Raw genomic sequence first — 20,015 nt, forward strand, 5'->3', positions numbered from 1 at the left:
TTCTGCTAGTTTCGGTTTTGAAAAGATTCTAGATGCCTTGGGTTTGTTTTTTCCTTTATTTCTTTCTGCACCTTTATGGGTTTTCTACCGGTTTTGTTCGCCTTTTCATTTTTTTCATTTTGTTTGTTTTCTATTTTTCTTTTTTATTTTACAATTAATGAACAGTTTTTGAAATTCATGAATGACTTTCAAATTGTTCAACTTTTTCAAATTCATGATATATTTTCAAACTCGTGATCCTTTTCAAATTTATCAATAGTTTCAAATTCGCATACTATTTTCAAATTCATGAACATTTTTCTAATTCATGATTTTTTTAAATCAGAAGCAGTATTGAAATTCATGAAAAAAGAATCTAATTCATGAACTTTAAAAATATTTGTGAATACCTTTTTAATATATGCATTTCGTTATCGATAAAAAACCAGAAGTCGGATTTTTCGGAATCAACAACTACTGGTTTTTCTGGATGGTCTTTTGAGCTCACTAGTGCAACCCAGCGACCTCCTTATTTGGGCTACAGCCCACGCTAGCCACCCATGAGCGTCGGTTAGCTAACTAGCACTTAAGGCGCTGGAGAGGAGGTCCCAAGTTTGCGCACTCACATAAAGTCAACGCACACATCAAGCGGGGACGCAACTACTAGAATAGGACTTTCGAGATGGGCCCTATCAAAAGCTCGTGCAAGAGAATCTAATGTGGCTCTAACACAAAGACATAAAGGAAAGAACACGGTTTTTTTTAGCGAAGTGAGAGTGGCAAGATTTTCTTAAGCATGCTAACACATGGATATAATTTATCAAACTACTTTAGACAAGTTATGGGAGATCGTATGGCTAAGTGTGACATCGTAAATCCTACATTTGGCTAGATCTCTCAAGCCCTTCGTTACATCCCCGGGTGACTAGCAGCTCATGGCTGCGATGGCTGGCATGGTGGCCCGCCATGATGACCAAGGGTGGAAAGATTGTCACGTGGCACCTAGCCATGGTGATGGTGGAAGGCCGAGCAAAAAAAAGGCAGGGCTGGGGGTAGATGCTGAAGCACTACATTGGAAGATATATGAGATAATTAAGATATGATTGATGGAGTAGTGATGTTTCTTAACAAGGGGATGTACCCTGATTTCTATTGAAGAAACCACACGGAAGTTCGTTTAGGAAATTAAAAAAGAATGCAGAAGAAAAGGAAATCGACCTAGCCTCTCGTGGCAAACAATACAACCAGGGCGGGGGGCGTGCTAAAAGTGGCCACCAACACGTCAAGCCACATTCTAGATATATTCTATCGGGCAATTAAAGAAAATGGTGGTATATGCTTCCACATGGCCCACAAAAGAGACAAATATCATCACCTCACATTCTCTTTTTCTAACCACACCCTTGGTTAAAATACTATCTTTCAGAACCAATCAAATAAAAACTCTGGCATTTAGAAGGTATCTTGATTTTACAAAAAATAAAATATGTCAAACCAATTAGTCTATTCCAGTTAAGAGCACGCTAAAAAAAGCCTTCACTGAAAATCTTTTAGCACTAAGAAGCCAACTAATTCCATCTAGGGCATCGATCAATTGTATATTGGCGCAATCACTCCTCAAACTAGATCATACCCTGCGCATTGTTATGGGTACGTATTGGGTTGCCATATATTTTTGAAATTTGATTGTGTGGAACATGAATATGGGAACTAAAACTAAAATATAGTACACATGATTTATTGTATAGTTATAGAATAATTATTGAATGTAAGTATCATAATATAATGGAAATGTATGAGTCATTTTCTATGCATGCCCGCACGTTGGGGTGGGTCTTTTACCATGTCAACCATGTTCAGTTGAGGAGAATATTTTGTATGATCATACCTCAACCATGTCATCCATGAACAGACTCCGTAAGATCTCATAGAGTAGAAATTGAAATAATAAGTCTTGTGACATGATCGAATTTTCTATTTATTACACTTGCCTTTTTATTATAATATGAAAATGTATTCATTTTCTTTGCATCAATTGTGATCCGCAATACCATCGGAGTAAAAGAAGGGCTTATGGGAAGGTGATAGGGTAGGGTTGGCTATACTGCTGGTGGTTAATAATCTGAAGCACATGGAAATGGGGATAATCTCATCCATTCCTAAACACATAATACACTGTGACATGCAAAGTTGTGCAAATTTCTGTAAACGGACGATAATCTGACTCGGAACACAAACTTAGTAGCTGCCATATTCAACTCATTAATTAGGTTCCACGCAAAAAAAAGCTCATTAATTAGGTTCTGAATTGTGATCAACATATACAAGTAACCAAAAACATAATTAAGTTTACATGTTCGTTCATACTATACTTGATCTTCTCTTGCTCTTGCATCCTTGTTAATATCGAGTAATTAGATTCACATACAGACTGCATCTGCTGCTGCTATATAACATGTTTGTGACAACACCAAAAAAAATGGTTCTAAGCAGGTCTATGCTTCAAATTGCACACGAAAGAGCTTCAATCGTCTACACATGGACTGAAAATACTGTTGACGCTGTCTGGTGCAAAACAACAAACTTGAATTTAGAAATGTAATTAACTGCGACTTGTTTGGTATGCGATTGACCACATGGAACTTCTTAATAATTTAGCTGACACATGAATTACAGTACTTACTGCATGCAGTGGACGAGGTAGTGTTATTCATCCTCATGCTCCTGCTGGCGCAACTCAAGGTCGATATTTGGTTCACGTACTCTAGTCGAGAACAATAACCCAGCAGCAGCTTTTGAGCTGCTTCCGCTGGCTTGCTGCTCACTCGATACCATGGACCCGGAAAGCTAATTAACACACATTAATAGTTTGTCCAGTATCAGCTTCATTCGATGCTTGCGATAAAAAAACTGAAGCTAATATGATCTTCTTCTCTCTCTTTTTTTTTTTGCGAGGGAGAAGCTAATATGATCAATGTTATATTAGCCAGGGCTCATATATAATTTGCGACCAGTTCCAATAATTTTCTAAAAAAAAGACTAAGCGATTGCATCGCGTTTCTAGTTTGTCCAACATATTACGAACGTTTTCTGAAAGATTTATATTTTTACCTGAATCTGTTAGACACGCTAATATGCTATATAGGATGTGAAGTATTGAATAAAATCCATCATGTCTTTCAATGACTTGCTAATCCATATGTTATAGCATGTGGTTCATCAGTGATTATATGTTCAAAGTATATCTGGACCTTCACATGACAAGCTAGGATATATTAGCTACTAGCATTTCTTACCTTCTTCTGCAGCTCTATGTTGTGCTCATGAGCAATGCTCAACTTCTTGCCAAGCTCTATATTTTCCTTCTGAATAAGAAATCCCTGTGAAAGCAAATACCATCTCATCACACCTCATCTGTTAATAACAGACGCATATACGATAATCGATGCTAACAGAGCTACTTCAACACTAACAGTAGCAGAAGCAAGAACATTAAGAGGATGTAGTGAACCTTTTGGTTGAGTCCGTGGATCTCCGCAGCCATAACTTGCTCCTAAAGAAATCAATTGTAAGTAAAGTATGTTTGAAACAAAAAAAAGGAAAGGGAAGAGCAAACAAAAGGGTACCTTCCTCTTTCTTACAGAATGCAAGCTCATCTCAACTTGGTTCACTAGAAACTGCAGATCTCGAATGTTGGTACCAGATAGCTCCTCTCCCAATAGTTGCCTAACATCATATGAGGGCACATGGTTTAACAGTATAACTGGCTAGTAGCTACCTAGCTAGCTTCTCCATTCATTGCAACTAAATACATGGATTTTCACCGGCATAGTCTTCAACTGAGAGATCTTGACATTCATAACAGTATGGCACAGTAATTTCATTCAATTAATTTGCATATGAAACCACTCAAACAACAACTTCTGGATAGCTACACTAATTGACATTTTATTTCAATGCATGGGTGATACAAACTAAAGAACATTAATATTACCTATTATTATGTTGTAAGTTCTGCACTTGCTGCCTCAAGGTTGTAACCTCCCTCTGCCATAACTGTCCAACAAATAGAAATGAAATAAGATACTAACTACAAGCACACCAAATTAATTAGGAGATGCATAACCGTGCTTCCTCTTGTGTGGTCTACTAGTGGACATCGTATATACCTAAGCGAGTGATCCTACTAACTTATTTATCTCAACCTGCGAGCATGCATGAGAAAAGACCCACCACCACATGCAACCATGCATGGGAAAATATATTTCATTTTGTTATTCTACTTATATTCAATAAATATTTTACAACTATACATAATCAAATATAATAAATCATATGTATTTCTAAATTTGGTTCACGTGTTATTAATCTAAATATCCATATTTCACACAATCAAATCTCATTGAAATATATTGCAACCGTTCCCGCAGCAACGCGCGGGGGTATCATCTAGTTGACCCTATGTTGAATCCCCTCTATTGATGGGCACCTTGTGGCCCATAAGTGGACATACAATGTTTTTAGCTAAAATGGTCACCACTGATGGGCCCGTTGATGAATTTCTATAGGTGACAGATGAGCCCATAAGGGAACATATAAAAAATGCAGCTGAAAAGTCACCCTGATGCCCCTCAGTAATAAATTGCTATAGGCGACGGCCGAGACCAGTGATGAACCAAAAATAAGGGCCCACGTGTGGCATAGAACTCGCCACCGATAGTCTACAATAGAGAAAAATCGGTTTGTGCCACTGCTAAATTGCGTATTGGAGTCCTGCCACTCAAACTTCTGTATTTTGATTTGTGCCACTAGGGATTGCAAAGAAATTACTTGCATACTGATACGTCTCCAACGTATCTATAATTTATGAAGTATTCATGCTATTATATTATCTATTTTGGATGTTTATGGGCTTTACTAAACACTTTTATATTATTTTTGGGACTAACCTATTAACCGGAGGCCCAGCCCAAACTGCTGTTTTCTTGCCTATTTCAGTGTGTCGAAGAAAAGGAATATCAAACGGAGTCCAAACGGAATGAAACCTTCGGGAGAGTTATTTTTGGAACGGAAGCAATCCAGGAGACTTGGAGTAGACGTCAGGGAAGCTTCGAGGAAGCCACGAGGCAGGGAGGCGCGCCCTACCCCCCTGGGCGTGCCCCCACCCTCGTGGCTCCCCTAACCGACTTCTTTCGCCTATATATGTCCATATACCCTAAAAACATCGAGGAACAGAATAGATCGGGAGTTCTACCGCCGCAAGCCTATGTAGCCACCAAAAACCAATCGGGACCCTGTTCCGGCACCCTGCCGGAGGGGGGAACCCTCATCGGTGGCCATCTTCATCATCCCGGCACTCTCCATGACGAGGAGGGACTAGTTCACCCTCGGGGCTGAGGGTATGTACCAGTAGCTATGTGTTTGATCTCTCTCTCTCGTCTTCTTGATTCGGCACGATCTTGATGTATCGCGAGCTTTGCTATTATAGTTGGATCTTATGATGTTTCCCCCCTCTACTCTCTTGTAATGGATTGAGTTTTGCCTTTGAAGTTATCTTATCGGATTGAGTCTTTAAGGATTTGAGAACACTTGATGTATGTCTTGCATGTGCTTATCTGTGGTGACAATGGGATATCACGTGATCTACTTGATGTATGTTTTGGTGATCAACTTGCGGGTTCCGTGACCTCGTGAACTTATGCATAGGGGTTGGCACACGTTTTCGTCTTGACTCTCCGGTAGAAACTTTGGGGCACTCTTTGAAGTACTTTGTGTTGGTTCGAATAGATGAAATCTGAGATTGTGTGATGCATATCGTATAATCATACCCACAGACACTTGAGGTGACATTGGAGTATCTAGGTGACATTAGGGTTTTGGTTGATATGTGTCTTAAGGTGTTATTCTAGTACAAACTCTAGGATAGATCAAACGGAAAGAATAGCTTCGTGTTATTTTACTACAGACTCTTGAATAGATCGATCAGAAAGGGTAACTTTGAGGTGGTTTCGTACCCTTCCATAATCTCTTCGTTTGTTCTCCGCTATTAGTGACTTTGGAGTGACTCTTTGTTGCATGTTGAGGGATAGTTATATGATCCAGTTATGTTATTATTGTTGAGAGAACTTGCACTAGTGAAAGTATGAACCCTAGGCCTTGTTTCAACGCATTGCAATATCGTTTGTGCTCACTTTTATCATTAGTTACCTTGCTGTTTTTATATTTTCAGATTACAAATACCTATATCTACCATCCATATTGCACTTGTAGCACCATCTCTTCGCCGAACTAGTGCACCTATACAACTTACCATTGTATTGGGTATGTTGGGGACACAAGAGACTCTTTGTTATTTGGTTGACAGGTTGCTAGAGAGAGACCATCTTGATCCTACGCTTCCCACGGGTTGATAAACCTTAGGTCATCCACTTGAGCGAAACTTGCTACTGTCCTACAAACCTCTACACTTGGAGGCCCAACAACGTCTACAAGAAGAAGGTTGTGTAGTAGACATCACATACCCATGCGCGCCATCATGGTGAGTTGTCGTTACGAGTCTTCTCGTTTCGGTTGTTCCCTTACATTGGGACCCACCACTTGGCTACGTCAACTGCAGCTACGATGAGACCAGATTGATATTAATTTTTGCCTGGTGTGGGGCCAACCGTTGAGGCCATAACTTTCATTTTTCCACTTTGATGTGGGCCTGCCAATACTGCGGAGGAGAATTGGTTGTCAATTTCAAATGATGTGGGGGCCCACTGTTGAGACCATAATTCCTTTTTTTCACTCTGATTTGGGCCCACCAATACGGAGGAGGAGACTTGTTTGATGGGTCCTTTCAATGTGGGCCCCACAACTTCGCCATGTCAAGCACAACAAAGAGGGGACCCGTTTGACCAATCCTGCCTATGTGGGGTCCACATGCAGCATGGCACATACACATATTTTCTTGGCGCATAGAGCCCCTTCTCTTCTCGCCACTTCCACTCACATCCTCACGCTGCTCCTCCGACTTTGTTGCCTCCGGCTTGCTGCTGAGTACTCTCCCGGTGCGCGCCATTGCCTCACAATTTGTCCCACTATTTGCATGACGACTGTTTAGAGCCGAGTGAGGGTGGGGAAATGCTTGGGGGTAGTTTGTTTTCATAGGCCAGTTACACTGTCTCGTATGAGTGGCTAATCCGATGGAAAGTTAACTGCACTCCCATGGCCTTTGTCAACCTCGAACTTCATTTGTATAGTCTCTCTTCTCCCTCTCTCAAGGAAAAATCAAGGGCTTTCCAGTGTATAAAGGAAAAAGTGTGGAAGAGAATCCAAGGTTGGAAACAGAAATTATTATGGAAAGCGGGAAAAGAGATCTTAATCAAAGCAGTAACGCAGGCAATCCCAGTGTATGCTATGGCTTGTTTCGACCTAACCAAGTCCTTATGTGATGACCTTAATTCCATTATATGCAAATTTTGGTGGAGCCATATGGATAAGGTCAATAAAATCCACTGGACGAGTTGGGAGAAACTATGTAAACCAAAGAGAGTGGGAGGTCTAGGATTCAGAGACCTGCACCCTTTTAGTATGGCCATGCTTGCATGACAAGGATCGCGGCTACTCCAAAACCCTTCCTATTTTTGTGCACGAGAGCACTTGAAGCGAAATATCATCCTGGCCACAACATAATTGAAGATACGCTAAAGATGGGATATCTTATGCATGGCGCATTATTTCGAAGAGTGTACAACTCCTGGAGAAAGGCATAATTTGGCGAGTCGGAGATGGAAGTTAATATTTGGAAAGACCCATGGCTTCCAAGAGGCATCACCATAAGATTTACCACACTGCAAGGACGAAATTTAGTCTCAAGGGTGGCAGAGCATATTGATCCAGTAACTAATGGTTGGGATAAGGACCTAGTGTGCCAAACTTTCAATGTAGAAGATGCTAAGATAATCCTACAAATCCCCATTTATGAGCATACAAAGGACTGTGTGGCATGGCACTTTGACAAGAAAGGGATTTTTTTTTTTCACGAAGTCGGCATACAAAGTAGGAGTAGACTGCACAGAAAGGGAATCAAGATATGGCCAGCAATCTAGCCCTGCAAGCAGTGGAGAAATAACTGATTTTGAATGGAAGAAAATATGGGCCTTACCTCTCCCGAATAAAATTCTGCACTTCATATGGCGTTTGGCAACATGCAGCTTACCTTTAAGAATGAAATTGAGGAATAGAGGTATCGTGGTGGATATTAGATGTCCAGTTTGTAACAGATACGTAATGCTTTTTGAAATGCAAGAAGGTGAGGAGGCTTTGGTGGCTAGCCCAAATGGAAGAAACTAGAGAGAAACTTCTACAGTGCAGTGACCCACTAAGAATGTTTGATGAGATATTTCGCCTGATCAAGTCGTACGAAGGTGTGTATTCTGCTCTAGGTGTGGTGGCATGAGATAAACAAGGCCAATGCCGAATATCTGATGGAATCTCCAGATGATATAATTGCTTCTGTTAACTATCATGTTTGTGAATGCAGCAACCTTAAGAACCAGAGGAGCACCCAGAAACAAGCTTCCACCACGTGTTGGTCTCCTCCCCCAAGTGGGATCCTTAAAATAAATACAGATGGTGCTTTTCATGAATCTTCATTGTCTGGTGGATGGGGTTTTACTGTCAGAAATGATAGTGGTGTGCTTATGGCTGCGGGAGCAGGAAATCTGGAACATGTATCCAATGCTATCCACACCGAAGCCCTGGCCATGTTATATGCAATCAGCACAACTACGCAAATGGGATATCACCGTGTGATATTTAAAACAGATTTTGTGGTGTTGAAGCAGGCGATCTCAAGCGAGGAGTATGACTTGTCGACTTCAGGTGTTGTGTTTTAGGAAATCAAATTTCATTTGAAGGTGGCTTTTGATGATGTAAATGTTAGTGTTTGTCCAAGATCTTGTAATGTAGTAGCTCACAGCCTAGCAGCACATGGTGTAAGACTAGGAGATGGCGAATATGAAACATGGCTAGGCCATTTCCCTGAGTTTGTTGTAAACTCTGTAGCTGGCGATTTAGCCAGTCTAACTTTGTAATGGAGTACAAGGTTGTTCCTTAAAAAACCACATAGAAAGTATGGAATCTCTTTCAGCTATGGCGTCCGACCAGCGCAAGCTCTTCCCAGGGCATAACGTCATTGGGGCCGGGAGAACTGCATGTACAAGCTCGAGCGGTGGCTCGACAATGATCGGGAGAAGATCGTTGGCATTGTCGTGGAGTACACATGGTCTCATTCCACGCAGAAGGCCGCCGTCATTCAGTTATACGTTTGTGATCATTGTCTGGTGTACCAAGTCTGTAGGGCTATCAGTCCAAGTGATAGGTTCTACCACTTCTTGCGCAATGAGAAGTATATATGTTTTCGGCTTCAGCATCGAGGGGGCAAGGAAATGCTTGACTGCAGCGGCCCATGGGTCCAAAACTTGTCGTCATCTAAATGGAGTGCGGGGCGCCGTAGCCATACAGCACCAAGGATAAGGATTTGTTGGTGGACGCCACCGCCGCTATCATGGACAAGTACTATGCTAACACGAAGAAAGGCTTCGGAGAGAAGGAGCACTAACAATGGGCAGACATGTCATTGTCCGACAAGTAGGTGGAGTATGCTTCCAATGTACGGAGCATATAAGATATGGACGTGCATTGTCAACTTCAATAAGGGCCTGCTTCAAACGGAGGAGAAGAAGAGAAGAGGTGCACCAGCTGGGTCAGGTAGGTTTGCAGTTTGGAAAATGTATTTATATGTTTAGGTAGTCTGATGTTTGTAGTCTATGACCTGTAATAAAAATGTGACGTATTAGTGTGTAAGATGGTATTTGTATTGTGATTTTTATAAATTAAATATGTAACTTTTTTGTCAATTTTTTCCTAGATTAAAAAAATCCGCTCACATTTTAATTAGGATTCTTGATCCCTCTCAATTTGTCTTTCAATTCGAGGACCCAGAGAGGTGTTTTCATAGTCATCTCCGAATATTTGCCATCTCGGAATATTTTCGATTTCATTTTTCTATGATATGTCTTTCTGTATGAAAATTGGTTATTTAAGATGTACTAACTAAAGGGCCAACTAAGTTGATACTTTGCCGGTTTTTCTAGTATGTGCATTTGGAATTATTAAAATATTTTAAGATTATTTGGAGAAACTTGTTTTTCTGGTAGTTTTGCAAAATGGTGACATAAGTAGGCCAAACGGTCATTTCTAAGGAAGTGTTTTTTCCAACATCCATAAATCATGTGAGATTTAGTGACAACCTCATGTACCAATATTAGGGGACAGTGCCAAGTTTGACTATTTTTTGACAACTTCTATTTTTATTCTTTATTTTTCTTCTCTTTTTTTGTCCAAAATGACAAATGTTAATAGTTACGTAATCAATGTTGATTTTCATTCACATTTTTATTAAAAATATTAAAGTGGAGTGTACACCAATTTTGAACTTAAAATGATTGCAACCGGTCACTTCAGAAGGGTTGTCTGGATATTTGCATTGGATGTTATGGGAGATAGTTCACCTGGTAAAGACTCCTTGCCAATTTTTAGTAATTTTGCACAACATTTTAGATATTCTTTCATTTTTAGACTTGAAACCTAATGCTAAAAATATTATTTTGTAAAATGTTTTGATTTTAATTCACACTTGTCATTATAGATGTTAAAGCAAGTCATAGAAAAAGTTTGAAGTGAAAAAGAGCTCAAATGGCCACTGAAATTGGTTTGGGTGGTAAAAAGTTGGAGATTTTGGACGAATCTTACGAAACATCATTGGAGATAGTCCATTTTCTGAACAACCTACTATTTTTATTTTGTGTATTCTTCTCAAATTGTTATCACAGGGTCATGCGCCTATATCAGGATATCATAAGAAGTTTTAGTTTTTTTTACTTCATTAAGATATCTATCAATTCTCTGAAATCATGCAAAGCTTTGGGTACATTTATCATAGCACAAAGTTTGAATATTTCATCCTTTTCCACCACATGACTGCTAATTGCATGTATTTCCTTAAATACATTTTTATTAAAATTTTATAGCTTATTTGATACACCTATAGTTAGAAATGGGATCACTTTCAGTAAGTGCACAGAAATTCATTTAATATATAATATATAGTAAAATTATCCTAAAATTTGTGAAACTTTTACACATCAACATATATAAAGTAAATAGTACTACAAAAAGATATATATGAAAAAATGACTGAGTACCTAGACATACGAATGAGTTTTAGATTTCTAGAAAAAAGCAAAATATCAGATAGGTGGGTCCACAGCCCCATATGTCATGGAGTTTGGTGCCACCAGCCTCACCGGACACAACCCATGTAGCATCTTGTCATATAGGCCCTCGTTCCTTCGACCCTCACATGCCATTCACGTACCCGCGTCCTGGAGATCCCCTTCTTCTCTCCCGCGTCATTCCCCTCCTTCTCCAAATCATGGGCGAGCACCGGTTGAGCAAGTGAAACAATATAGATAATTGCAGAAGGATTCCAAACTTGTTTAATTACATACATGATGGGCGTAGGCCTGAGATATTTTATGTATCCCTAACGATGGGTGTAGCCCTGAGACTCATGGTCTGGAAGTAAAAAATATGTGTTATCTTAGTAAATGGTTGCTTAAGTTGCTAAGCAAGGATGAATTGTACTAGTTTCTCTTACATAGTACAAGTACTTGGGGGGCAAAAACACTCTTAGTGCTTAATGTCAAACCAGTAGGCTCCCACTTTTGAATGGACCTCCTGAAGGTTAAGAATATTTTCGTTCAGTTTTGATCGCTTGATGTGGAAATGGTCAATCAATTCGTCTTTGAGAGGATAGGTACATCAAGGATAAGCCTCTTTTGCTTCTAACCCCTCAATATTTAGTATTGTTTGTCATAGAAATGCCAATGTTTCTGCGATTATTGGAACTGAGTACCCACATGTGGATTTTAGTAGGGTTGTCATTGGCCAGCATTTAGCAGGCTGGAATGAGAGACTATCCCAGAGATTGCAGATATGTGGCTAGCCATGGACCATGACTTGCTTAAATGATATCATCGCACTTGTGGAGTTTTCCTTGTTCACTTGATGTGTTCATCTTAGCAACAAGAGGGCCAATTTTAGGTCTAAAAATTTGTCGCATCTTAAATTACTTTGGAGATAAAAGTTATCGCTTGACTATCACTTAAACAGTTATACTAACTACAAATAATTTGGTCAAATTAATATGTCCAGGGGATACTCTTTGTAGCTGTTGTTATGAACAAGAAACCATTCAACATCTGTTGTTATTTAGCATTTACTACATGGGGACTTATGTATTTAGACATTAATATTACCAAGCCTTGTAGTGTTTTGCATATTTTTGGGTCTTGACTATGGAAGTTGAAAGTGCATCTCCAAGATACCCTACATGGTTTTAGTGATATATGACAAAACCATTTGAGGGTACTAATGTTTTTAATGAGTTTTTTAGGGACTAGGACTAATTTTCTTATACAAGTCCCTGAATATAAGTGGAATATCATTTATGACTCCTACATACAATTTTTGAAGTTGTTGTTTACCTCAAGCTTTTAGCATGTATTTAGAGTTTTTCTGGTTAATCTAAGATTCACATTGAGTGTAGGATAATCGTAGTATGCAGAGAGGCACAAGCAAAGTACTCTATTTGAACTCTAAGAAATAGATCGTAAGAGGAAGTCATGATAATCCACCCCTAGCCCACTTTTATGAACCTTTCAAAGCCCTGGTACATCCGGAGATATATATTTTGATACTCAGAGATATGCCCAGTTTCCATAGTTCAGAATCATTCTTTTTTTGGAATTGTCAAACCAATCCACCTTGAAATATTCTTCATTCGCTCTGACACTTCTGAGCATAACATTTTCATTGGCACTTCATCCATTTCGATTTATACTTGTGAGTCACAGTATAATTTTGGCACCTCCGCTACCTGTACTTTCGAGCTGTGACTTAGACTTTTTCTGCTAATTCTCATTTTGAATTTTTTTTATGTCTACTACGGTACTACCGAGCATCAATTGGTTTTACCTGGTACTCTGAAGCCATTCCATGTTTGCAAAAAAGGGTTGCCTTTTTGGTTCGGAACCACAACTCATTCTTTTCATAAAATAGTTATGAGTATGTATTTCATCTAGCTCCTAGCATTGTCCTAGTCATTTGAATTATTTGAATTGTATCTACAATTCCACTAATTTTCTTTCGGCACTTCTGAGCCAAGTTATTTTTGAAGTAATGGTCAGATCTTGGATCCTCTCTATAAATATCCTCATACCCATTCGTGGGCGCAACTATTCCATTCCATCCTTAGTCATTCCACTCACTCGTTCCACCCATTGCAAGACACTACACTCCACTCCATCCATCTATCTCCACCGTAGAGGAAGAGAGGTCCAAGGCAAGAAGAGAAGAGAAGAAGTGTTGGGTGATTGCATGTTCACTTATTGATTATTTGAAGGTCAAGAAATCCATTCTTGAATCCCTACTTAAGTTCATCTCTTTAACTGGAATCCTATCCTTGTGGGAGAGTGATCCTTTGTATTCTTGACAGAAGCTTTGATTGAAGGTCATTCAAGGAGTTCTCATCAATTGACTTTCCTCAGCTTGTTACTCTTGGATAGTGGGCGCATCCTAGAAAATTAGGAGTTACTTAAGACTGCCCACTTGGTGAAGATCTTCCCTTAGAGGGGCTTCTAAGTGCAAGCCATGATGAAATAGGTTTACTGCCTTAGGTGGGGCGCTTGGTGGGAAATGCAATCGAGATCCTTGTGATCCTAGAACCATTGGTTCAAAAGCCTCCATCAACGTAGATATAGGATATCGCCAGCCATCCAAACCACGGGAAAAACATCCTACCGTCAAGAGTGTTTGCATTCCCTTTACCCTACCTCCTACTTACTTGCAAGTTATTATTTTCTGCTTCTCAATATGCTTGTTTACTTTCTTGCTATGGGAATCTCCAACGCTGACCCTCAAAACGCCCGCATCCATCTGGACCGAGTTGTACAAACCATTTTGCCATCCAATACGATACCCCATTGGTCCACGGACTAGTCTAGGCCTCCGTTTTCATGAAAACCAAAATAAAACTAGGGTGCTTTGCAGGAGTCCGTACTACCGCCACGTAGGACTCTAACACCCCCAACCCATTCAAAGCCCCATCCCAGTCCATTTTTCTTCCACTCCGCCCCTGCCCTTCCTTTGCATCCGCATCCTCCTCGTCCGCCGCTATCATCGTACCTCTCCGGCCGCCGCCCAGGCATTATAGGACACTCGCAGCCCCCACAAACATGCCTTCCCTCCTCGGACTACGCCACCATCCATCCAAGATCCCTTCGTGGTCAGATACCCTCCACCCCCTTCTGACGACGTCCATGGTGGACACCACGCCCAGCAGGTCTTTAGTCAAATGCCATTGAGCTTTTTTTGTTGAACTTCTTGTTGTTTTCAAGATTAAGCACAGTGGAGGGTACTTAGTGATTGAGGATGAGTTGTTGTGCGATGCGTGATTGGCCGTATCTGCAGATTTTGTAGGCAGGAACTCAAGGGGCTCGATCTTTTGACAGCGCGCATGATTCATTTCATGCGCGAAAGGACTTCACGCTCTACGAGATGCACGTCATCCATGAACGCAATGTGAAGTTGATATTGTATCGGTGGTACACCATCTGCAACTATTCATGAAGTTGCGGTGCGGTTGCATGAGTAGAGACAATGTGGCCATCAGGGTCGACAACACCATGGAAATTCTAAGTTTTGCTTCCTGTTAATCTATTTGTTAGTTAATTCATTCATTCACTCAATGTTTCTCTACATGTTGTATCGCTTGAACAGCTGTTGTGATGTACTACTGGACCGAGGGCAGGCCATTCACGCACATATATCATTGGATGGAGGTCAAGGAGCTGTATGAATTCGAAAAGCTTGTTCAACATCCAGTTATATCTTAGATGTAATATTTACATTTGAACTATTGTTGTACTAGATATATTTTAATGTTATTTATGGATGAATTGTGCTATTTTCTATAATTATTTTTAGTGTTGCGGTCTTACAAAAAAACAGGAGGCGGGTAGTTGGGGAACATGGTTGGATGGCGCTGGAAATGTCCTAATTATTTTGAGTGTTGCGGTCTTAGAAAAAAATTAGTGTTCGCGGACTATTCCGGACCGGTCCGCGGATGAATACAGGGTCGTTTTGGGGGTGGGCGCTGGAAATGCCCTATGTACTTTTAGTTCTCTAGTCATCATTGCCTTGTCCTAAAACTTTCAACCCTAAAAATTGGAGTAGCGTTGTTTAATTGGGCTTTTTAACCCCCTCCCTCTAGTCCTTAGACCTTGATCCCAATAGAGATTATAAATCTTAAGATCTCTCTTTTTGGTCAGGCCACACAGCGATGTTTTGGTCTATCTGATTATGCAGAGTGATGTCATGTTTAACAACAAGGAAGTTCATTCTTGTATGTAGGTGATACTCTCGTGTACCAATTGGTCATAGTCATATGTGTTATTGCAGATGGTGCAACATAGAAAGTCGATGGATCTTGCCCAAAGAAGCCCGAGTGAAGCACTAGGGAGTTTATGTCATGTTTTGGACAGTGAGCCAATGGTGGGCTTATGGATGTTGGGAGTGATCTTGTTTGGCATGTTAGTCTTTGCTGGTCCATGTTATTTTATTTTCCCCTCCTTTTGGCAACAAGATAAAGTTGATACCTTTGTAATGAGGCGATGTAATAAGGTTGTCCATATGCATCTTAGGATGCAGGGGGTTTAGCAAAAGCTAAGATTATCCAAAAATATCTACATGGGGAAGAGTATTACATATATTTCCTGAAATGGAGAATGGAACAAAATGTGGCACAGCCTAGTGGCAGAATTGGACAATCTAGCTACAAATAGTATGTTTTGGAGGTTTTCTAGTGGTCGGTATATTTCTACAATATTTCTAGATAGATATTTGTAGGAATGATTTGAGTTTCATGCATAAGATATCCCAATCTTAGGTAACTTGGGTCACACTTAAGACAAGAAAACATGCATGGAGTTACAAGCCATCGGGCTATGGATGAGTCATGTAATAGCCATGAGGGGATATTTAGAAGACAAATTGAGTGGATTAGATAGTGATGTGATAGCAACAGTTTTCTAATTAAATACACCCCCACCCCTATATGATAGCATTTTTAGGGGCCTCATCGGTTTAAACAAATTTCATTAGACTATTTTAGTTTGTAGGATTAGAAAACCGTAGGAACATTTTTATATTGTCTCCTCTACATGTAGTTCAAATGGGAAATTCCCATTGAGCAACCTCATGGAGTTTTTCTTTATTTCTTTGACAACTATGCATGTTTGCAATCCTTTCAAACAAAATTCTCATGTTTACTATAGTGCAACCAAACAGGTTCTATTATACAATGATGTGTACTAAATTTATGTAGGAATTAATATGACATGTCATCCACTTTGATGTTTTTTCTGTTCTTGTATTTTTATAATACCGAACCAAAGAGGCCGTTAGGTCCCATTTGATTCACACGATTCTCAAAATGCAGGAAAAAGGAATAACACGTGATTGCAATTACTTTTTTTTCTTCAATCCTATACACTGGCGGAGCTACGTGGAGATCAAACGGGGTCACGACCCCCCCTTTGAAAATTGCAAAATGGTAATTAGTACTAGTATAATACACACCACTTTGGCCCAGCCGTTCACAACGTAGCGCAGTTGCAGCTTGCACCACACACGAGATCAAAACAACCGTTCTCTCATGTACGTTACTGTCTCCATCGCACACCTTAATCACTGCAAGTCTGCAATCGACGACTGCCCACGGTGATGACGGCGGCATGTCCGCCGGACAACCTGAACCTTAAATCCTCATTGTCCTTCACAGATCACAAGGGCTGCTCCCGGAGCTGCACGTCGACGCCGGCGGCGGCGGACTGCCTGAACCTCAAATCATCAATGTCCTTCACAAATCACAAGCGCTATGCTCCCTGGAGCCGCACGTCGACGCCGGCGTGCCTCTACTCCCTGGACCTGAATCCCCAAGTGCACCCTGGGAATTGAGATGTGGTGGTAATTTATTCATTTAGATTTCCAAAATTTAATTTGTCATAAGTTGTATTTGTGTGAACAAATTTACTGGTCCAAAACTATCTCTTATCTCTGTTCTATGACTTTGCTTTTTTCATGCATATTGTGCCTTCTTATATATATTTGGCCCCCCCTTTTGTTTTGGTCACGCTCCGCCACTGATCCTATAAGACTTAAAAAACATAGGAATTTGGATCAAAGAGTGTCTGATGCTGCAGGTAAAATAGATGAATTATACGAAGAGGTTTGAGTGCATGGAAACTTTTGTCCAAAGCAAACCTTAGGTACCACGGGTAATACGTGGTAAGAAACCTAAACTTATTTGTGAACCAAAAGCAACCTTAGGAATTTTTCCTAAGGATCCAAATCCTGAAAAAACGTATGGAATTCCTTTGAACAGCAGAGCATTTGGTGATTCTTTGTTTTCATTAACTACTCTACCATATGCCCGTATCATTAGTTGTAAATCATATTTGGCCCATCCGCTAGCCATTAAAAATTTATGGGCCTGAGCATTTCCAATGATGGCCGTGAAGGCCAAGATAGACTGAAGCTGCAAAGATGTGACACACTTTCCATTTGGCATCATTCAATCATTCATGAGACCAAGAAACGTCAGGAGAAATGTGCATCATTCACCTGACCAAGACCCTAACCTACTAAATTAATCAATAAAGATGGTGATCCCCTAATTTGTTTGCGTTTCAAACTTTGATTAGAGATTTAGATTCATTAGGAGTCAACGTACGACAACTACTAACAGGTACGACTCCCTCTGTAAAGAAACATAAAAGCGCTTAGATTATTAAAATAGTGATCTAAACGCTTTCATATTTCTTTACAGAGGGAGCAGGTGTTAACTGTTCAACTGAATGATTAGCCACTTCAGTTAATTAGTGCATGGAAATGACTATATATACACGTACATATTTTGCCAGCTTGATTGATATTTTTTCGAAAAGGAGGAATACCTCCGGGTTCTGCACCGATTGGCGCATGCAGTCATTTTTATTGCATAGTTTGAAACATTACAAAATAAAAGACAAAATTCCACTCAAACACGGATAATCAGAGATCTTATATTGCTAGATCATCATCCAAGCTTGATTTCTATTTGTTTCACCACTTCCTTTTCTTTGGTGAATATATGTGTGGCATGGAAAAGCTACTATGCATACATAGTTACATACCTTTGCCTCAGATGATGGATTCAACACTCCGGAGTGCTCCTCTTTTGCCTCCTGGTACCGCTCTAGTATTGCCTCCATTCCACTGATGAAGACAAAAAAATTAGAAACACATCCATGTTATGAGAGGATGAAATTAAGTAACTGATAGAGTATTTGGAGGGTACAGGAACTAATTATTTAACTAACAGACCTGGAGCTCGTGAAGTCGTAGAGGCGACCGGTGCTGGAGAAGACGATGAGAGCAAGATCAGCGTCACAGAGTATGGCGAGCTCACGGGCCTTCTTCATCAGCCCTCCGCGCCGCTTGGAGAAGGTCACCTGACGGTTCGTCGTGTTGTCGATCCTCTCAATCGCAATCTTCCCCCTCCCCATCTTCTTCTTCTTCTTCCACCTCCTCCTCTTGTTCTTGTTCTTCTTCTTCTCTAGATCTCTCTCCTGCCGGCTGGCCGGCCGATTGACAAAAGTAATTAAGAACCGATCAAAATGGAGCTAAGCTAGAGGCTGCTAATTGTTTCTTCTCTGCTATCTGGGTGACAATCGACAAGTCTAAGCTAGCTAGTTGAAGCTTTTCCCCCCAGCTGCTACCTGATCCAGCTAGCTATTTTTGTATTGTTGGTTTGCTTGTAATGGACTGCAAACCAAAAGGGATCGAGAGGCCATGTGCTGACAACACTAAGCTAGGCTTAAACAACTGGCTAAATTTCGTTGTGATTGTAAATTAGGTTAATGAATGGCCCACGACGTACTATTTTCCTCGGTGGTTGCGACAAGGACATCCATAATATATATATATATATATATATATATATATATATATATATATATATATATATATATATATATATATATATACTGTTCATAGTTTAAACTTTGGGTACGAGGATAGCCTATTGGCTTCTGACGTGTAGCCATAAATTGTGCCGTACAATATGGCGTCAGCTACCAAGCCAGCCTCTTTTTGTTCGAACCGTTGAAACAGACTAGCACTTGCGGTAGGTGCCTATTCAAAGTTGTAGATTTGTTTCTAATTTCGTCTTGAGAGGCAAGTGGTTTCTGGTTTCTTCAAAACCGTGTGCTCATACCTCTTAGTATGTGGGCGTACACTTTCATGAAAACGGTGTGTCCATATCTTGCAATGTATATGTGGGTGGTACACTTTCTTCGGGAACTGTGTGCTTATATCTGGGTAGAGCTATCCAATTGAATCTCGACACTTTACCATGTAACTTGCAAATGGTACACTTAATTTATTAAAAGTTGTGTGCTCATACCAAAAGAAAAAAATGTGCTCAATGGAGCTATCCAATTGTATGTCGTCATGTTACCATGTAACGTGTAGTTATATCTTGGTACAACTGTCCAATTGTATATTAACACGATTGATATGGAAGGTGACAAACGGCATTTTTCTCGACAATCGAGGTACGACTTTTGATGCCAATATCGCACGCCCAATGCTCTAACGTGTAAGATTCCAAATCTTACGGATTAAGAAGTCATAGATCCACCACAACCAATAAACCTCGTTGCGTCTTTGGCACGAATCAACTGCATCAGCGAAACCTTTGTTCGCGCATAAATACCTGAATTTCAGTTTCTTTTCAATCAATTTCTCACTTATAGTGGTTACAATATTGCCTGAAGTTTGTATTTCAGACATCTGGGAAAACTTTGTTGGTTGTGATTTTTAAC

At 40.2% G+C, this 20,015-nt stretch overlaps 1 protein-coding gene across 1 annotated transcript; it reads right to left on the minus strand.

Annotated features, from left to right (window-relative positions):
* Nucleotides 1-2,245: 2,245 nt before the first annotated feature.
* LOC109738780 (MADS-box transcription factor 25-like) lies at nt 2,246-19,038 on the minus strand. The gene is made up of 8 exons (XM_020297879.3): nt 18,514-19,038; nt 18,324-18,405; nt 3,974-4,035; nt 3,606-3,705; nt 3,491-3,532; nt 3,276-3,359; nt 2,663-2,826; nt 2,246-2,544 (listed from the first exon to the last, which is right to left on the minus strand). The coding sequence occupies exons 1-7, from the start codon at nt 18,693-18,695 to the stop codon at nt 2,686-2,688; spliced, it is 693 nt and encodes a 230-aa protein (XP_020153468.1). The 5' UTR covers nt 18,696-19,038; the 3' UTR covers nt 2,246-2,544; nt 2,663-2,685.
* Nucleotides 19,039-20,015: the final 977 nt, after the last annotated feature.

The sequence above is a fragment of the Aegilops tauschii genome, chromosome 7 (genome assembly GCF_002575655.3).
Source record: "Aegilops tauschii subsp. strangulata cultivar AL8/78 chromosome 7, Aet v6.0, whole genome shotgun sequence".
In the NCBI taxonomy this organism is placed as follows: Eukaryota; Viridiplantae; Streptophyta; class Magnoliopsida; order Poales; family Poaceae; genus Aegilops; species Aegilops tauschii.

Bases quoted from the DNA above. Each gene is read 5' to 3' on its own strand.
- LOC109738780 (XM_020297879.3), bottom strand. From the start codon at position 18,695: ATGGGGAGGGGGAAGATTGCGATTGAGAGGATCGACAACACGACGAAC. The intron at 3,706-3,973 runs GTAATATTAATG...ATATGATGTTAG, and splicing joins AACTTACAACATAATAATAG to GCAACTATTGGGAGAGGAGC. The intron at 3,360-3,490 runs GTTCACTACATC...TTGCTTTCACAG, and splicing joins TCCACGGACTCAACCAAAAG to GGATTTCTTATTCAGAAGGA.